Genomic DNA, 21748 nt, shown 5'->3' with positions numbered 1-21748 from the left:
AGTAGCGGTCTCTGGTCAGTACCTCACACTACACTTTAAGGCCCAATGGAGCAGACACATACACACACTCTCACTCTACACTGGCTGTGTCTCTCTTTACTCCCACCTCACACTTTGTTGTCTAGAGTCCTTTCTTCTTTTCCTTGTGCAAACTGCCTGTTAATGCAAGTTCACAGAGTGCAGTGGGTAAAGATTTGAAGAAGGAAAAGAGATGCGGTGATAAGAGCCGGTTATAACAGAGTCACATTCATGGTGCACAGACCTCTGTGACCACCCAGTAGTTCTGGTTGTTATGAGAAAATTTAAGGTAGAAAAAAGTTTCATACACCTGCAGCACAAAGTACCCTGTGTCATGCTTAGTGCCCCATCTTTCTGCTAAAGCATAAAAACCAGGCTTATTAGAGTAACAGAGACATTGCCCCAGTCTTTCCTGTCATCCTCATACAAAAACATGTCAATAAAAAGATTTTGACTATACTGGGATTTGAGCCAGCTTTCAGCGATTTGCCTTTTTAAAAATTTTTTTAAAGTTTTTTTAACAACATAACTCATAATGGTGAACATAAAATATTTGCCAGTTCTTTAGTCCTAGAAGGAGCAGTGATTTTAGACTCAATATATTCTGCCCTTGTCTTGACCATAATGGTAAAACTATGAAGGTTTTTCCAGTTTTACTTTGCGTAGCTAAACAGCTATCCTGTCACAACTTTGTACTTTACTGTACTGTAAGTAAATACCTCCTAGAAATTTGTCTTTTCCCCCCACTTGTTTGTCTGAAATACCACGCCCATCACTCAACGTGAATGATGATGTTGAAAACGTGCCATATGTTCAGACAGACATATGGAAGTGGTTATTGCTCCGCTCCATAGGTACAGTAACCCAATCCATGTATACAATCTGAACCCTTGTTCCCTTTATAATCTCTGCCATACCCTGGCACGCTTGACTTTAATAAAATGGTGTGTTTACATATCGCTAAAGGCCGAGAGCGACGTTCTGCCTGCTCTCAAATGTTTTTTCTTTTTCCAGGCTGAACTTGAATACATCCATGTTTCAGCCTGAAGCTCCTTAGCACACCATGATTCCCCTGAAAATCTGCTCCAAAACCACAAATTTAAATATTTGCGGCAGTGTAATAGTCAGTGTGGTTGACAGGCTCTAACGGTTACTGTACTTTGAAATGTTTGACTCTTTTCACAGACAATTAAGGTTTGACTTTGGATCTTTTGCTGTTTAGCTTGGTACAGCCTTGCTAAAGTGAATACCCCTTGGTTAGTGAGCTGTTTAGTACTGTGGGTATGCCTGTAATAAATGGATGTTTTGGCTCATGAGCTGCAACTCATGACAGAAGTTGACATGAACTCATAACTCACACAAAGCACCTTGACAAGTCAGTATGTGGGATGCTCTTGGTACTGGAATCCCTTGATGAACTGCTGAGTCCTCTAGTTTCAACATAAGCAAAGGGTACTAACATAGCCACATTTATAATGCATTTGTTTGCCAAACTATTTAAAAGCAACTTAAATAATAAGAATATATCTGGCATATTCCAATTGGAGCCCCCTCGAGCCAATGGACATGACAGTGAATCCAAATCCCACTACCATTTTAAGATGGTAGCGTGACAGTAACCATTTTCAGCTGCTACTTTATATCAGTTTTTATGTTAACAGTGAAGTTATGTGGCTTTTATTGACACATAAGTGCTGTACCACAAAAATAGAGTGAAGCCAATAAGATAACCGTACATATCTCACTGTAAATAACTCAGAAGCTTTTTTTTGTTATTTTATGATGTGATAATGATACAGTTATTATTTCACAATTATGTGAAATAATACATGCAGAAGCAAAAATGTTCTGTATCACATTTAATGTTATAGATAATCTCAATTGATATTTGGGATTCAGGTATTTGTTTTTGTTTAATATTTTAAAGCATTATTTGCTGCCAATGGTTGGTGCTGCTCTCCCAAAGTGCAGAGTAGGATTAGGATTAGGTTTAGCAGATACGATGACAGTCATATGGGAGACGGGGTACACTCTGGATAGGTTGTCAGCTAATCATATGGCATGAAGCAACCACTGACACTCACATCTACACCTACAGGCAATTTAGAGTCACCAGCTTACAAAGCATGCTTTAGTCTGTGGCAGGACTTAACCACTGGCACAGTGATAACATTGAGCCTTGGGGAGTCAGTAAGTTTGAACCCAGCGGTAACAGCGCTAACCACCGTGCCAACCCCATATAAACATAGGTTTGAATATTTCCCTCAATGTAAATATAGTTGTGATGAAGAGTTAAAACAAATTGATGCAGAATCTATAGTTTATGATCCTGCTACACACTGCAATCAAACCATATTCAGCTCATTTGAAAAGCATTACATTATAACTGTTGTTACAACACTTTTTTGTGTAAATAAACTAAGCCTCTACTGCCCCTACATACATAAAATGGTAGCTTCATAGGATTGACTAGAGATTTCTCCAGGTTAAATCTTCCACATGCATGGCTCAGATCTCTGCTGTGTGTTTTTACTGTATGCACGGCATCACCGCTGCCACTGCCCCTTTGGTTTTTCTCGCCCAGATGGTGTGAAAGTCAAAAAAAATATGGTGCTTTTTTCACAGCAACCTCACACTCATAAACAGCCAGTTTACAACTGTTTGGGGTAGTCGCTGACACAAGTAACACACATGTCATCCAACACCATTAAAATCCAGACCAGACCTACCACACACCGGTTAGGGAAACAGGCAGCTAGGGCCAGACCATCTGCCAATCCTACATTAAGTCCCGGATTTAAGTTTGAATGACACCTTTATGCCTAACCTTTTTTTTAAGGTTTAGTTTATGATGATACATTTAATGATAAATGAAATTATCAGTTATTAAGATATTTAATCATGTTGATCGAATAAAACAACAGCTATCAGGTGTTTTTTTTTTAAAAACAAATCTGAAGAGGTGGACACGGTGTGTTTACCACCTCCAGAGTGGTAAACACACTGTGATGAGGTTTTGTGTCAGAAGAGAGGAACAACTAGCTGCTTTGAGTTCAGCCAGACAGACTTTTACTTATTATTTAAAACTGTGAGTAGTTTCTGTTTGCATGTATAATATTAAACTCAGCCCAGATTAAAAGACAAAACATTTTAGCAATCAGATGTTAAGATACCACGATCTGTAATGTATCATTAGCACATGCAATGTCTTCTTCCATGAGGATAAAAGAGCGATAAACCTGTCAGCCCCTCTGGGTAACTAACTGCTTGTTAAGCTGCTGAGTGAAGCGCTCCTAAATATATACATTTTGTTGAAGTCATCTGGTCAAAGGCCTCAGCCTCTGTACTTGAAAGACATATTTCCTACAGCTCACGCTTCTCTCTCGGCTGCAGCACTAAATGCTTGTCACAACAGTTTGCTGTGATTTATTAAAAGAGTTGAACTCCTCACCCACTGACCTCATTCAAACTCAGGAGTATTTCCTTATCCACCTGGAAAAAGGCTTTTTACATGCCTGCCCAGAGGCTCAGTTTCATTTGGACCAGAGGTAACTCGCTTCTATATAAAAGGGGAGAGGGAAAGAAAAATGACATCTTTAGCAGCAGCAGTGCATCTATTGATGATTTTGAGTGGAAATTTCTCATGTACAGTTCCTGTATGAATGAGTCTGTCTCTGGCTGTACGGTGACTCTGTACATTCAAACAAGCAAAGCAAGGTTTGACCTCAGTAACTTCTTTTCTGGCTTAGATTAGCTTTATGTGTCCTGTACACAGTGTTGGGAAGGTTACTTTTAAAATGTATTCCACTACAGATTACAGAATACATGCCCCAAACAGTATTTTGTAATGTATTCCGCTATGTTACTCAATGAGAGTAACGTATTCTGAATACTTTGGATTACCTAATATATTATCATGCTTTTTACAACTACATGAATCTACATTGCTGTGTGATTTATTACTTTTACTGAAGGTTACTCGCCATACCAATACCAACTAGATGTTAAAATCTTAATATAAAGTGAGTAACAGTAGGTGGACATTAGGTAAGGCTGCACTTTTTGCAGCGATCTCGTATAGAAAACTATTCCGCACGTATATAAAACAGGTCCACGGCTCCGAACCCTAACGGCATAAAACCGTAAAGAGACCTCTGGCTAATACGTCGGGTTCCGTGTCGGGATCGCAGCCGAATACTAGCTTTACTTTGTTGTCTGGGTCAACTTTGTATATATATATATTATATATTTACATGCTTCCATCTCCTGTTTCTGGTCGGTGACATCTCTTACTTTTCGACTCTCTTTCTTGCTCCCTCGCTCACAGACACATAACGGGTATGGCAGTCCATTCTCCCTGCAGCACGGACTACACTGCCCATTTTTTAGTAATCTTTTGGAAAATGCTACATTGGCTTCGATGTAGGAAAACTCATAGGAGACGTATTAATTTGGGTCTAATTTGATTTTGAAAGATGGCAAAAACTCACAGCTCAGGCTTCAGTCACACAGACCTTGAGACAGGTAGAGGACACCCTTGCAACCTCTGGCTGTTAGCGAAAAAAAATGTATTACCCAACTGGTTGGCAAGTGTTTGCTGGAGGTTGCTGGCTATTGCTGGCATGTAGCACCAAAAACCTCTTTGTGATGGTTTTGATTATGTTGCCATGGTTGCTCACAGTTAGAATCAAAGATGCTTGCGAACTACTAGCCGAGCTGCAGTGAAACTACTGCAACACAAACGAGAAATGGAGAATCTTCACCTTCAAAGTAAAAGTTGTCCCCTTGCAGCTGCAACCAAGATGTTTCAAAACGTGCACCTTTTACTTTTAAAGCAAATGGTGTCTGTTTCCTTCATTCATTGTTTTACAAGTCAGAATCTTCCATGCAAGCTACAGTGACAGCAGCAACCTGCCAGCAACCAAGCATTTGCCAGCAGGGTTTTGATGCAGCACCATATGTCTTTTGGTGACCTATTTCATTTTGAGATTGCCAGCAACCACTTTCCAACCAGTCTGGGGAACACAGATGTTTTCTTAGCAACCAGATGTTACCAGGGTTCACTGATTGATCTCTAGGTCTAACTGGAGTTTTAAGTTTCACAGACAGCCAGCAACCACTCACCAACCAGTCGGGGAATACAAACTTTTCCCTAGAAACAAGGGGTTGCCAAGGAGTTGCCAGCTGGTTTCTAGGTCTGCGGATTGGGAACTTAAGGCTTCACAATGGGACTTAACTAACCAATGGGTGATGTCACAGTGGCTTTCTCAATTTTTATCTGCAGTCTGTGGGATTAAGTAAGAGTTCAAACACATACCAGAGCTGACAGAGTAACCGAGCGAGGAGGAGAGTAGATCAACGAGGCACTCAGAGAGGTTACCTTTGCTCATGGCTGAACAAGGGAGCTGTACTTTACTAATTTAATTCAATTTATTTGGGACAGTGCATGTTAATGAACATACATGTAAAACAAATGTCTAACTCATGATATTTCTCTGACCGCTTATTGCTGAAAGATTATTTTTGCTCAAGAAATGTAGGTCACTCTAGCTTTTACTATTTGGGGGAGGCCTTATGCTCAGGGGATTCTTTTCTGTAACATTAGGACCTGACACTTGGACACTTGGAACCTCTGCCTATGCAACTTCTATTTACATCTGCAGAAGTATGAAGGTTAGGCATACTGAAGCTGGGGAGTAGAAATCACCTTATCTGGAAAGAAGAGTAAACACAGACAAACTCTGAAGCGAGGGGCCGTCCTCTAACTCCCTGTGTGAGTATAGCCTACGGAACTGGACGACCTAGCCTGCCCTAACATGTGCTCATCTTTTTTTTGTAGAAATACTTGATTGATGTCATTTCCATAACAAATGCATTTTTATTTTGTGTTTTACATCTGTGTCCTCTCAAAGATTATATCTGCAAGAGGAGAACTTGGTCTTACAATGTTCCCACAATACTGTTTGTGCAAAGAAGAAGCAAGGAAGTTAATGAACTACCGTTTTAGTTGAACAGAGTACAAATAGTCGTTAGCTTCATTAGAGTCCTAAAATGAATGACTTGATAAATGAGTGAGTTTCATGTGTCCTAAATTATAAGCATTAGGGAAATGAAGGTGCTGTCCTCCTGCTAAAGATGCAGAAAGAACAAAATAATCAGCTTAAGATGGTATGGTTTTAATTAACATGTGCTGAAATTACCCTTTTGTGGGTCATAACTTCTGTTTGGCATTTAAAAAGATCTGGAGTGAATGAGAGGTTTTAATCAGAAAAACATCATTTTTAGGTTTTGCCCAAGCTGCTTCGGATGTTTTAGCTGCTGCAGAATGTTTTCTTATGAAGCTAAAATGAGAAAGCTGGAGGATGTAGGCTCACAGTTCAATGCAGGTCACAATCTTTTTAAATAGGTAGTAAAGGATAAAACAAGAGTGAATAGAGACAGAGGACGAACAACCGGGAAACTGTCTGAAAAAAGTGCTTTTGAATTTGTCAAAAAAAGGAGAAAAAGAAAAGTGATTGTGTTGTAAAGGCAACACGGCAGTCACAAACGTCCGGGGAGACTTTAAAATACTCTGTCCCGTGGATCTGCTTCTAGTTATAACACAGACCTAAAGCAAAGACAATATGCAGGCCTCGTGGACAACTGCTACAGCTCTTGCAGATTACTCAAACTAAATGGGCACAAAATTGCACTCCAAGCCACATGTTTTAGATGGAAGTCCTGTGAGAAAACGTCTGAGAAAAATGACGATCTGGAATTCTTTTTAAAAAGTGAGAGGGCATCCGACTCCCCTTGGTATATTTTTTTTCTGTGCTCAAACAGTTGAAAACCTGAGCAGAGACTCACAGCAGGATCGCAGAGGTTTGTGTGTGTGCGTGTCTTGTTTTTGTTTGAGAGGAAGTGGTTTTTGAGGCTACAGTATGCAACCTCCAGGAATACATTCTGGTGGCAGAGTGTAACATAACTGGCCATGTTGTGTAGACAGTTTTTCATTCTTTTGCTGTAAAAAAACAACAACTGATAACTTTTGACAGTCTTTAAAACTTTCTGGCTTTTCTGGATTCAGTATAACGGTAATCAAAGTCTGCAGTATGTGTTGCTCACACAGAACAAAGCTTTGTGTCTTTGCTGACAAGTACACTCGTCTACCTTTTTATTAGCTTCCAGTGTCCTGACCATGAGATTGTGAACCACTGGTCAAACAGACCCAGAAGAAAGGATAATAATAATTACATACTCATACTCACTCATTTACCTGCTTATTAAATATCTCAAATCTCAAATATCTAATCAGCCAGTCACATGGCTGCAACATGTACATGCCTAAATACATTTGCATGTGGTTTCAGCCAGTTCAGCGTCAGAATTGTTTAGCGTCAGAATTTGGGAAGAATTTAAGTGACTTTGAACATGGAATGATAGTTGGTGCCAGATAGGCTGGTCTGAGTATTTTAGAAACTGCTGATCTCTAGGGTTTACAGAGAATGATCTGAAAAAGAGAACATGCCCAGTTGATGCCAATACAAAAATGCCTGTTGTATGCCTTGTTGCAACCAAGTTATGCAGAAGCGTATCTCTGAACACAACACATCGAACCTTGACGGACGATGCCACTCCTTTCAGCTAAAAACAGAAAAGTGAGGCCACAATTTCAACAGGCTCACCAAAGTTGGATAACAAAAGAATGGAAAGCTGATGCCTGGCCTGATGAGTCTCAATTTCTGCAGCAACAGTAGGGTGGAAGAGTGGCTCCATCCAGCCAGTGGTGGTGGTGTAATGGTGTGGTGCATGCCTACCATGCACGTCCCTTTGGGACCACAGTGTACCCATCTCCTGATTGGTTGCTTTCTACAGGATAATGCGCCTTGTCATCTCAAATCATCTCAAACTGTGACAACTCATGACAAAGAGTTCACTGTACTCAAATGGGCTCCACAGACATCAGTCTAAATCAGGGGTGTCCAACTCCAGGCCTCAAGGGCCGGTGTCCTGCAAGTTTTAGATATCACCCTGGGTCAACAAACCTGATTCAAATGATTAGTTCATTACCAGCCTCTGGAGAACTTCAAGACATGTTGAAGAGGAAATTTAGCCATTTAAATCAGCTGTGTTGGATCAAGGACACATCTAAAACCTGCAGGACACCGGCCTTCGAGGCCTGACGTTGGACACCCCTGGTCTACATCCAACATATGACCTTTGCAGTGTGGTAGAACAGCAGATTTATATTATGACTGTACAGCTACTTTCTGATGATATCATTTCAATATGGACCCAAATATGTGAGGAATGTGTACAGCACCTTGTTCAGTCTGTACCATGAAGAATTAGGAGAGTTCTGAAGAGAAAAGTTGGCCTAACCTAATACTAGCTAGGTGAACCTGGTGAGTATGTAAGCTTGTATAATATTGAACTTGCAATAGGCATCTTTTACAAAGCCTGTTTCTTTTTCTCAAAAGAATATATCTGCATATATCAAATTGCCTTCTCTTTCTTTATATAAATGTCTTCATTGTGCATACATTTTTCATCTGTCTCACTTTACCGTTTCAAAAAGTCTCTACCATGCAGCTGAAGAAACAATTAAATTTAACATGAAATCCAAAGACTGTATATCAGTAAGAGAGCGTTCTCAGTCACGGGTATTCAAACACACAGGTATTTTTTTCTCCTTCTTGGCGCTTGAGACGCTGAACTGGATATAAGCACTGGAAAGTGACGAGTACAGTTTTTTAGGAGCTTTACTTTGATATTTCCACTTTATGCTACAGTCAGTTCCAGGCTGTAGGTGGACAGGTGGCCCAGCACCATCCCCTATTAAATATTCTCTGAAACTTTATTTGTAAAATGAGACATTCAGTGGTAGGGACTTTCAGAATTGGCATTGCTCCGGTTTATTTTGTCAGAACTGCTCGCTTGTAAAGAATTTTCCAACTTTGATCACTTTTTCACAGTGAATGAGCCGGTGTGTACTCAAGTCCCTTAATGTCTTGGCAGAAGGAGCTAAAAATGAGGACTGCGCTGAGCGAGAGAGTGTAGACTATTGCAGCCTGACAGATGTAATCCCTAACACGGCTCCAAAGTGCTGTGTGCCACCACAAATTTTCAAGTGAGGGTTTATTTAAAAAACAACCTCACACCACATACCTCTTATGTGCCCTGTTTTTCATTTAGGCTCAGCATAAATTTAAAGCTGCAGTTGCTCAGCACAACCTTAAAAACTTCTTGCAGACCCTTGAGCGGTTATCACACTAATTATAAGCATGGTTCATGTTTAAAAAAAACAAAAAAATGCACAAAGCAAGACAAAGTAATTAAATGACAAACGCATTTAATGATCCGTCTTCATCAATTCTGCAAGTGCGAACAAAGTTGCAGCAAATTTGCACTAAGCAATGCAACTCCATGTACTTTCTCTCACATTCTCCCAAATAACATCCACATTAAAGAGACCATTATTCCGAAACACTTGTCTGGGACAGAGACGGTGATCATTAAATAACAAATTGGTGGTAACAAACAGTGTCAGATGAGATGAAGGCAATGTAATCGATTTCCTCTGAAGCACCTAAAACCTTTCTGATCCAAATTATGTGAACGAGGAGTTCACGTATAGTTGTAATGTCTTCTCAAATTCACATTTCCTAATCTCCGTTTTCCCTAGTTTAGCTTGAGCTCAAGATATTTGGTTAATTGTTTGAGAACCACCACCAAGCTAACACCGCGCTTCAAACTGTCTTGTCCCCACTCATTTATTCAGGTTGGTGGTAGTAAGCCAACTTTGCGTGGGCACAGCTTCAAGATACAGTCTACAGAATCTCAATAGTTTGTTTTAGCTGTAAAACTGTGGCCTTAAAGGATGCTCTTGTCCTCTGCTATCACAGTCTGGCATCTGAAGTCTTGACATTCCTGTATTGCTTTGCAATCTGTTTTTCTTTTGTAAGAAGGATAAATCTGCTCTTTTGTTTCTGCTTCTGTCTTGAATTGCCTTGTTTTCTGTCTGCATTTATGTCTAGCTTCTTTGTTTTGCCTTCCCTGTGTGTCTCGCTTTTTCTTTGTCATCTCTACTTCAACAGCTGTGTCTGTTTACATAATCCTGATTGCTATCAGTTTGATTGTAAATTGTTTTATTTCACTGAATTAAGCCTATTAGTGAACTGTCTGTCACACAGTAACATGCCTGAGAGAAGTACAAGGAGAAATGTTTTGGTATTGGTGGAGATGTTAGCATTCTTTGGCCTAACTCTATAAAGGTACGTGGTGTGTGGCTTTCTCTTGTGTATGATCAGTCTTTCAAATTCTTACAGCCGTATCACAACCATCGTTTATCACAGCTTTCTCTTATCACTGGCATCTCCCTTTCAAAACCACATCCTGGAGGAGTTTGAATGAATGAGGTCTGATTGTAATGATGTAATATGTTGTCGAGTCTGACTAAAACAACACATGAAGCTCTACTGCTGTCCTCTGTGCTGGACTGCTCTGATGCTACAGAGTCCACCATTTTTAAAGTCTTTGTGGTAAGTTATGTTTTTGAAGGACCTGCAAGAGATAAAACTGTACTGAGTTACAATGTAATATAATCTACAGTTAGAAAGTTGATGTACTCCAATAAAAGGCTTGAGACTTGGGTGGAGACTAAATCCGCTGGCTTGTATGCACACCCGTTTAACCAAAGCTGTCTTGGTTTTGGCATTCTCTCTTATGCTTTCACGAAAAGAGTACCCTTATCCTGCAGGGGGTTTGGATCAAAATGACAGCACATATTTGCATGTAACATCATGCTAAATTTATTCCAGGCAATGACATTGACATTAAAAAAAGTTTTTTTCCATGACTCATCCAATGGTAAAAAAAAATCACGGTGCCCACAAGGATATGAATAATGTTAACATTAAGAGTTTCAGCGCCACAAGCTGGCTGCATGAGATAATCTAGTGTATGCCTCTGATACAGGATTATTTGGGCTGTGATTTTAGACCATGGTGGCATCATAACATATCTTGCATAATAGCATTTTTGTAGATAGAAATTAAATGTCAAAAACTATAAAGTGAATATATATAAAGTGAAGTACTTTAGCATTTTATAGTTCATGTTTAAAAAATCAAATGTTTTAGCCCATTACTAGGTGGTTGCTAAGCTGCATGCTAAAGTCATGCATCACGAAAAGTACCTTGGATATAAATTGCATTCTACTTGTTGTGAAATTAAAATGATTTGATGGTTTTATATGTGTATAATATGTGCATAATTGGTACAAATTTGTACCAATTATCATCTGTAGACGGTTGCTTGGCAATATTTTGGTTGTTTATCTTTTGAATGTATAAGAGGAGTTGTGACTTTGTGCGTTGTAGGAAGATTATGAAAGTTTCATGTATGTAGAACAACAGCTGTTGCTGTGCAATCACACTGTGGTATTCAGATTAAACACTCAGTGGTTATTTCATGTATTTCCATTCTGTCACCTTCAACAGCAGTGTTATCAGTGTAGCTCTAGTACCAACTATGCATTTCTCTGGGTAGGTATTTGATTTGCTATTGTAAAATTCTCAGTCTCAACTGGATGAAAACTAGTGACTGACCACGCCACTAGAAAGTTTGTTTTGTTCAATAAAATTATACTATTCTATTATTTTAGTTAACAATATATCAAGTCATATTATGCCAGAACTTTTTATATGACCAGTACTTTGGTTTTATGACCCAAAGTGATTTTATTTCCCATCACCCTCAGCGTACTGTACTTTTATTTCTGTGGTCACTACTAACATTTTTTAGTTAAAGTAAGATGGAATACCTGCATCACATGAGAAATGCATCTTATTCAAAGTGTTAAGTAGATTTGCCACCAACTTTCCTTGCAACTTTTTTTTGTTTAAGAAGAAACAAAAATCACTGCATCAATATTTATTAATTATTTAATACTCATTTGTTTTGCTCCAATCTAAACTTTTGAGTCAGATTTTAGTTTCTTGAAAGTAAGCAGCACTTTTATGTAAAGCTTTTTTGATTTCATTTGTTGTACGCCAATTGTTCATTTTTTCCTTAAAATAGAAAGAAAAAAGTCGTGAAGCCTGCTTTAAAATCAGTGAAACAAACCATTCACAAAAAAGAAATCCAGTATTTTCAGCTGTATCCAATGAAATGTTTTATCCATCTACAAATTATGATAGAATAATAAAGTGAAGATTGATAGACTGTATTACAAGGCACTGTGTGTAATTACTCTTAACTAGCTTGACAGTGTTTAATCATCATGCCTGTGGTTTGATATTACTTCCAACGGTGTCCTGTTCTTTTCAACCAAATTGCATGTGACTGATAATTGATGAGGTTTCAGTTTAATACAAGGAGGAATTGACTGTCCATCAAGGACATGCAAATCTATGACTTAACCAGAGATTAAAAAAGTGCAGTGTAAGCAGAGCCCGTATTTCCAGACACTTGATATGTGTGTTAATACTGAGCTGGCATTGTTTGAAAAACACCAGGATGGCTGTGTGATTTCTATGTGAGTTGATAACCAGTCATTTTCTTGTCATTTGCCTTTGACATGACTGTTGCCTCCATGGATGGCTAAGTCTCCTTGACAGTTGAAGGCACTGAGGTTTTGCTCAACTTTTAGCAGCTCAAAGAGCCAAAACTGTGATTTTCCAGTAAAATCTTTGGCAGGTTAGTACTTCCGACGTCCTAGAGATGTCAGATCATGAAATTCAGTTTGTTATTTTAATAGTCTGAATCTCTCTGTTTTTATAGCTCTCTTTGTCTCTGTGCTATAATTTATGCACAGTTGATGTTCAGGAAACTGCTGTAGCGTCAAATATCTGAACAAGAATAGAAAAACTGAAAATGACCATTTGAGCCAAAGATTGTGGCTCTGCGTCTTGGCCAATAATAGTATCTTCCCGAAAGAAGCAAACCAAACGCTCCACACATCAGATATCTTATTGTCATCGTCTTCAGTAAAAGGCTTTATTCAGTGCTCAGTGGTCATGATTATGGGCTGCTGGGTCCAGCTGACTAGCAAGGAACATGTGTACATAAACGGAAAGAAAAGGCTATGTAGGGCAGAATGTCCTCAGCGGTGCCTATACGTGTAGAGTTTGTTTATCCAGCATGCTGTAATGTTATGAGAACTGCTGCTTCAGCCTTAGTTACAAGTTGTAATGTAAATATTGATGTGTATGGAAAAGGAACAGTATTTAAAGCTTACCATATGTTCTAATAATTTGACACACTGATTCTGAAAACTGGATAAGCGTTTAAGGACAAATACTGCTGTGGTCCTTTTCTGTTAGAGTTAGCAAAACTGTATTTTGTTCATGTTACAGACAAATATTCACATTTAGCACTTAAAGTCATGTGAAAAGGTCCTGTGGACTGCAGAGTCTAGCATGTAGAACCTAGCTTGTAACTAGCTAGTAGCACCACCTGTAGCAGCAACAACGAAGCAATAATTTTTTTGTATGGCTTTCTAAGTCTTTCACATGGTTGTGGAAGAATTTTGACCACTGTTCTTTACAGTGTTGATTCAGTATGGGCAGTAACGCGTTACTGTAATCTGATTACTTTTTTAAAGTAACGAGTAAAGTAAGTAGGGTTGCCAACTCCCTGAAAAATAAATAAGGGACACCTCGTGGCCAGGGCCGGGCGACCCAGTTGTCTTCACCCTTCCCAGTGTGGTGAATTTTCTAGCTCTTTTTTTGTGTGTGAAATTATTTTTTTTAACCCTTTGACTTGAATTTGATTTAAGTAGATGTTTATTCTTTGTGATATGAACACATTTGAAACAAATGATCATTTAGCCATTTATTTTTAGCTCAAAATGACAACATTAACACATAAAACAGGTCTCTTTCTTAAACAGAAGCCTGTCATGCTTAACTTTTGAGAATATAAGTAAATCTTTCTTTAAAAGAACTCTGTCCTGCTTAACTTAAAATAATAGAAAGCAATAGAACGAAAAATATTCTTGTAACAGTGCACATTTAGTGCATTTAGTACAATTGGCTTCAGTTGAGGTATTATTTCAGCTTTTCTAATGCTAATCAGCTGCTCCCGTTTGAAAACCCGCTTGTTCCCATGATTACGCATCTTAACTCATCATCATTATTCATCTATGTATTACTTTTATGTATTAGTCATCTATTTGTAATCATCTATCCTTGCAGTTGTTTATTACACAAAATAAATTATATTATCACACTTCTGGCCACATAGCGCTGATATTCACTGCACATGCCCATATTAACTTTTTCCAGCCAGGTGTTTTCCTTTTCCCATTCTTCCCTTTCTCTGAGGGGAACAAACATTGCTGCTCTAATGCTGGGCTCACACCGTGCGGTTTTAGGCCCATTTTGAGCCGATTTTTGAGTGATCGGCCCGATTTTGGCCTTCATCGTGTAGTATACGTGGGGTAACGAGAAGTGATTAACACCTCACGACCAGCTCCCGATCATCAATCGCTCGTGAGCCGCTCGCGCGCAAACACGTAAACGCCGTGAAAAAGACGGAGCAGCACGGCTGTGCAGCGTGTGATCTGGACACAAGCGATGGAGGCACAACTTGTAGAACTTTGAAAAGCTCATCCGAGCCTTTTCGATGTGGCCTCACAAAATTATCACGACCACAACAACCGTGAAAATAGTTGGATTTACAATGCTGCTCAATCACAGCTGCCTGATCATGTTTTTCATTAGCAATTTAGCAAAGTTGATGGTGGTGGTGTGTCTGTGTGAGTGAGAGACAGAGAGAGCGAGCGACAGATTTTCTGTTATAACCTTAATTTTATGGACCCACAGTGTGAGCACTCAGGTCGCATCAGAGCATCGGGCGGTATAGTGTGAGACCTGCATCGTGACCTACCAACTTCTAACCCCTGCGAGTCAATCGTGCAGTTTGAGCAGGAGCTGAATAACGCGACTGAAAAAATCGCACAGTGTCTGCCCAGCTTTAGGTGTACTGTCGTCCGAGACTTGCACCGCAGTGACGGCGTTTGTTTCCCTGTTGGCCATGCTTCTTGTTGTGGTCATCTGTTGTCTTCCGGTATTTTCTCCGTAAGCGACCTTTCCTCGACCAATGAGATGAGCGGTAATCTGAATTGTCATAAGTGTGCTGTCAGCTCATTGGTCACAAAGCAGGAGAGGGGCTGGGAATTATGTTTTCAAACAAAGCGTTAATTCCATAAACATTTATAGACTACTTTTGATTCTCACTGTATTACGGGACAAAGTGCGTCCCTTATTAGCTCAATACGGGACGTGTACTTTTGTTTCTAAATACGGGACGATTCCGTATTTTAAGGGACGGTTGGCAACCCTAAAAGTAAGGGATTACTATCGCAAAAACGGTAATTAGATTACCGTTACTTTCCCGTAGGAACGCTGCGTTACTGCGTTACTAAAACTGTGATTTCTTGCGAGAATGTCTCATGACAGTGACGTAAGTGAGTGCGACGTTTGTGACAACAGCTGTGTGCAGATCAACAATGGATAATATATCGAGTGCAGGAGAGAGTATGAGCGTGCAGCGTTTAAAGTGTGGAAGTACTGACCTTACTTTGAGTTTAATTCCATAAAAAGTGACAAAAACATTAGTGTCCGCTGATCACTGCGTGGGAAGAAAACTTCTTTTTACAGCGAAAAAAACCCCTAAACAAGCACCGAGTGCGCAACGACATAATGGGAAATTCACAGAGAAACTCGCGGATTCTTCCACACCGCTGCATCACACCTGCACCAGAGCACACCTCCGCCTACCCCACTCCTGCTTTAGAGGTGAAAATAGAGCAACAGGACTGCTAGTCTTTGACTTTATTTAATTTCTGCTGTGTTTTACTTGCATCTATTTGAAAGACTGAGTGTAAACACAAAAAATATTTTATTTTACCTATGTGCTAGAATGTGCAGAAAATAGGCTTAAATGTTAAACTAAAGTCAGAGAATGGTGCATATAATTAAATTTTTGCTTGATGCGTAAAGTTAAAAGATTAAAACTGATAAAACAAGTTAAAAAGAGACTTTTCCATTTGATTACATTTTGTATGATGGATTATGCAGAAAAAGTGGAATTGGGCTGAAAGATCTATCGCTTTATCACCTATTCAGGTTGTAAATCGTGTTTTTAAAAAGTAACTAAGTAATTAATTACTTTTGAAAATAAGTAATCAGTAAAGTAACGGGATTACTTTTTGGGGGAAGTAATCAGAAATTAGTTAATGATTATTTTTTTCAAGTAACTTGACCAACACTGTCTGCCACAGGACTCACAGTCTCACTTTGATTGGGTCATTGCAACAAACCTGATTTGTTTTGCCAGTGTTTGTTCTGTAGATTTACTGGTGTGCTTGGTATCTGCTATATCCCCAAATGTTGACCATTCTTTAGCTGTTAGATAGATTGCCTTGCAATTAGCCTTTAGCTCTAGACTCCGGGCCCTGTGGTTGCAAAACAAGCTAAAATCGTTACCAGAAGTTTGGTTGTTTGTTCATTTGCAACTTTGCAATTCCTAAGCTGTCATGTTCTTTTTTTTTGAGAAGAGTCTTTCCCCTGGCAACCATGCCAAACGAGGCATATCTGTTCAGTTTTTTTCTAACTGTTTTGGCATGCTGAGAAATAGCTCCCGGTTTATTCGCAGCTTCTTTGAGCATTCCACGTTATGACGTTAGTGAGGAATTTGCAGGGAAGACTGTGGCATTATGTGGCCTCACGTTAACCTGTTATGTTAACACACATGCTCCAGACCACCAAACTGCCAAAACTATTGTTTATACAGAGATGCTCACACTTGCTGATGATCGGTTAATCGTGTGCATTTGATTAGCAGCATCTGCTTACCCCCTTGATTCCTATGGAAGCTTTAAGGGTGTACTTAGTATTTCACAGGACTATATAGAGTTACTTTCCTGGTTTTATAGTGTCAACCAGGAAAGTAATGTTATCTCAATATCATAATAAAAGTTCAATGAAGAGAAACATAATTTATTGAGATACAGAATTCAGTTATTCTATGTGGTGATGAGACTCAGATGACCCATTATAACAACAGAGTCCCGGCTACGATAGGATTTAGCCCAGGACCCCTTGGAGTTTAGACGCTAGTCGTGGTGCAGGTGAAGATGGAGGTTTGTATAGAGTTTTGAGTGACTACGGTGAGGCGGAGATGGGCTGAACAAATTAGAGCCTGAATGGCAGAATGACAAATGGGCAGTGATATTTACAGCACACAGAATGGAGGCTAACTGGCTTACAAAAACCAGACAAGAAAATGACTGGACTAGAGCAATGATGTCGGCATTGAGTTTGACAGTGTGGGAAAGTGGATGTAAGAACTAGACTAGCCGCTGATGTATCCATCTTTCCAGCAAAAGTCTTTGCAACAATGCAAATGACTACCTTGTAACAGCTTTCAGACACAATGTTTAAAGAGTGTTTTGAAAGATTTTAGTTTTCATGTTTATTGTTAGACTCTGCTGGTAGATGATTGTAAAAGATGTCACTTTTATATAACCATAACATGAACTGGTCCATGGTACTCCAACTCAGAGGTCCATTCATGTATGCATGTAGCTCCACGAAGGAAGTTAGCTGTGAATGAAAGCTTTCAGGTCACAGGTCTTTATCTGTACCATTCCCCCCCTTCTCAGTGGTACAAAATAAACCATACAGTGAATATATTGTGCAATAGGACACAAAGTAAAAGCCAATTTCATAAATGTAAAATGTATGAAATTGGTCTAAATGAGTAATCAGTGAAAATATGTCAGATGTCACACATGTTATTCTAGAAGTGTGCTCTTAAAACTGTGGCGTGGGCTGTATGCTGGGCGGCAGCCTGCAGCTCTGTTTTGAATGGGACCCTATAAATATAAACTACTGCTTATGTACCCAACCCAAAACAACACGTAACAACACCTTAACTTAGAAAACTCTAAACTTAATTAGTAATGAGAAACATGGTGAGTCAGTAGACTCCAACATTTCCAACTTTTATAACTATGGTACAAAGATATGTTTGTTTTGATTTAGCTTGAGACAACCAGGAGTTAAACTGTGCTGGAGGCAGCCGTAGTGGAGCTCTGCTTGTTGATACCTTTAGATATTATCTCTCACGTATGCAGTAGAACACTGCCTTCCTTTTTTCTGTCCATCCACCCATTTCCATTTTCTTAACCACTTATCCAATTCAGGATCACTGGGGGGCTGGAGCCTATCCCAGGAGTCACAGGGCGAGAGCAGGGTACATTATACAGGGCAGTGGTAACTTTAGTAATTTTTTTATCCATACAAATTACACATACTAAGAAGAATTTGCTTTCACTGAAGAATCATATTTTATGGTATATGCTTACATCTGTGTGTGGCCTTGTGTATGTTTTGTTAAGTTCGTGTAGGCTAACCTTTTCCATTAAATTAGTGAAAATATTGCTTCATCTTATCATCAAAAGGCACAGAGTGTACTAAAATGAAATGTATCCAAAAGTAAGAATCTTAGATTTTATTTATCTTAATTAAAATAAATATAATTAATGAGCAATGTTGTTACTCTGGACAATTCACATTAATATAACACAAATGAAACTAGTATCTACAAAAGAAACAGCCTATAAGGTTAAAGCCAGTGGCCAAATGTTACAGCATACACAGGCCATATTTCATCAAAATCCAGGCCTAACACATAATTTTCTTTTCCCACTTTATACCTTTTTCCTGGGGCATCAATCATTTTTAATCAAAGATGTCTACATTTTGTTTTTGTTTGTAATTTCATGAGTTGGGCGCACGATTAGAGTGCAAGTTTCCCATGTTTCATGCTAAATGGAACACTTATAAATTGGTCTTTGTGTGAAGGGTTTGCTGCATGGCATCCAAAAAAACGCCTAAAATAAAAATGTCCCTCTGAAACAAGCATGTGAAAGTTTAAAGTCTCACCACTTGTGTTTTCTATTATATTGATTAAGCATGCCCTAAAATCTGCTTTAAAGCATTGGCTACATGTTGATAAGATAGCTTGTTATTAAAAAATATTTATTATTTAAAGCACACAAATGTCACTTTCTATTTTATTTTCTTGTGCCACAGGATTAAAAAAAAAAAACTTTTTTAAACTCAGGAATAAATGAACTCTAATTTTTTTTCATCTTGTCAAACATGCTCTCACTCCCCGTGAACACACTGGCCTTTGGGGACATGACAGAATTGATGGCTTACCTCCTTAGCGCTTGCGTGTGTGTACGTATGTGTGTGAATTGTGCTCCTTTGAAGTTCTGAAGTCCGCCCATCTCTCTATGGCTCTATATTGTGCTCAACAGCTCCATTTATCCCACCTTAATCCCCTGACTTAAACTTGCATAAATCACGCTGAGTTGTTTCTAAACCTGGGCAAGCTGGAAAACAGTGTCTCTGTCTCTGTTTCGTTCTGGTTCAGCTCTCATTGTGAGTTTAAGGGCTTCTGGATATTTAGCCGACCATGCTAATGATTACTGGACAAGTACAAAAAATGTCTTTTTATGTGGCAACTGCGTTTTTTCTCCTACACATTTTAGCAAACCTGAATTAGGTAAATGTGCTTTAAATCAGAGAAAACATAAGATATGAAAGCATAATTAATGGTATTTTTTCTGTTTATACATTAGAAATATACAGTTAGCTTGTAGCGTAGGAAAAAGAAAAGGCTTTAGAAGAAAATAGGGCTCATGGGATCAAAAAGACTTCTAAGACTAAACTCACAAAGTTCACACTCACAAATCGTTTAACTGTTTTACTCTAGCAGATCATATGCAAACATTGTAGAAGTCCCTTCTCTGGCCTTTTTCTATGGCTGGGACATAATGTGACATTGTTTTAACCAGCATTCAGTCCAAGTCTCTGGGCAGCATCACGACACCCATAGTGCATCTAAGCTAACCTCTCTCTATCGATGGCTCTAGGCCAGATTAAAGTGCTGGGGCTCATTGTTTACACAGCTCTGTGGTGCCACGGCTGAGCAGGCCCAAACAATGGACCCCTGCTCCCTTTTGTCAGAGTGAGAGGAAGAATGGAGACCTCTTGACATGGCAACCTGAAGCCTCAATGCCCCTACTTCACCTAGCTGAGAGGGTCACAACGAGAATGAGAGGGGAAAAAAGGAGAAGAGGGGAAGTTGGACATAAGAAAGAAGGAGAGCAGAGAGAAGAAAATGGAAAGGGAAGAAAAGAGATATAATATGGAAGGTAGAAGATTAATTAAGAATGGAGGAAGAAAGCTCGAAGTAAAGGACGTGGAAGAGGAATGGGAAAAGGAGAGGCAATGACAAGTGGATAGGAGATGCAGAGAAAAGCAACACTGAACTTACTTATGTAGGAATCATAAGTTTTGTAATGATGACAGAAGCAGATATATAAATGTATGCGTAATAATTTGATTGGTGATATCAGGCTTGCTTTTTGTTTTACTCTTAAGTTAAACGAGAAAGAGAACTAACAGAGCTGGTGCTGTCCTGACAATGTTCCGCTTATTTTAGTTTGAGATGGCTCATCATCTCCTTTCAGAACAGCAAATTTATCATTTTCTACTTATTGGTTGTAGGTCACTTTCTGGGTAACAACACAGTTATTGACGTGCTTCGTCGCCAGGGATATGAGGTGGAGCACACACCTGCTGGGCAACCCATAAACCGGTGAGTTTGCTTCAGTCTAATCATCATCATAATGCTGCTTGTTTAACAGGACTGGACCGTAAGACATCCATGGCTTTTAGATGCAGTTTCTCATATACTATATGGTGTTTTCGGTAACATCTCCCCGCCTGTGTGCTTTTTGCAAGTCTTCTCTTGTTTCAGCTTAGATTGTACTGGAAGATAAGTGTCACAAATTCCCCGCTGGCCACCAATGAAGTGGTGTTGAAAAGGCCAATTTAAGTAGGGTTCTCACCTCCTGCTGTGAAGCATGTAGTGCAGTCTACCTTGGCACACTGAGGGTGGTAATCTCGCTTTAAATCTGTGTTCTTGTTCCTGTGTCTGAGTGAATGAATAGGTAATTCTACTTTCTCACACACAGCCCCCGTGTTTGATACGGTATTATGAGCCTGAGATGAACCCACATCTTGCCTGTTCATAGACTACCTTGATGTTGTCTTGAGAGAACAGACAGCCTTCATTATATCCATGTATAACAATTTATTATTCGACTTCTCATTAGTATATCTGACATCACAGTTGTTCAGGTCTAAGTGCATTTACTCTCTTTGTTACCAGTATTGGTTTATTCATGGTGATTAACGTGTCTTGAAAGGAAAACTAGTGTCAAATAGTATCAAAAAGAAGAGTTTAGGTTTTTCTGTCATGCTTCCCAACTTGTAATTTGTTCTTCCACAAAAAGAAGCTATGTTAACTATTAGACTGTAGTTAGTTTTTTGTCCTTCCATTGCATCCTGAATGGAGAAAGAATGGAGACCTGTTTATAATAATATATAACATTAATAATTAATAATACTTTTTTCTCGACTTCGCTCTGCTCGTGATTTGAAAGTGTATTTCTCCTGCTTGTTTCACTGCCATTTACTTATTATGATCAAATATTCACTTTAAACTGTCATGTTAATATTTTATTGGCAGGCTCTTTAACAGGACTGTCAGGTGGAATAAACTCCTGGCCTGCATAAAAACACTCTAACCTGCTTTCAGCACTTTGCTACTTTTGCTCAGCATTTTCTCTGCACTTGTAGACTCTCCCACGAGACTATAATGC

General features: G+C 39.1%; 1 protein-coding gene across 1 annotated transcript in view; it reads left to right on the top strand.

Moving 5' to 3' along the window:
- The window catches only part of trabd2a (TraB domain containing 2A), a 72124-nt gene that overhangs the window by 45733 nt on the left and 4643 nt on the right, over window positions 1–21748 (top strand). The window contains exon 5 of the mRNA XM_080304349.1: window positions 20589–20679. Within this exon, the coding sequence (XP_080160475.1) occupies window positions 20589–20679 (91 nt within the window). The remainder of the gene's footprint in view (window positions 1–20588; window positions 20680–21748) is intronic.

The sequence above is a fragment of the Astatotilapia calliptera genome, chromosome 7 (genome assembly GCF_964374335.1).
Source record: "Astatotilapia calliptera chromosome 7, fAstCal68.1, whole genome shotgun sequence".
Lineage (NCBI taxonomy): Eukaryota > Metazoa > Chordata > Actinopteri > Cichliformes > Cichlidae > Astatotilapia > Astatotilapia calliptera.
Note: the sequence above shows the minus strand (reverse complement) of the source record. Positions and strands in the feature narration are given on the sequence as shown.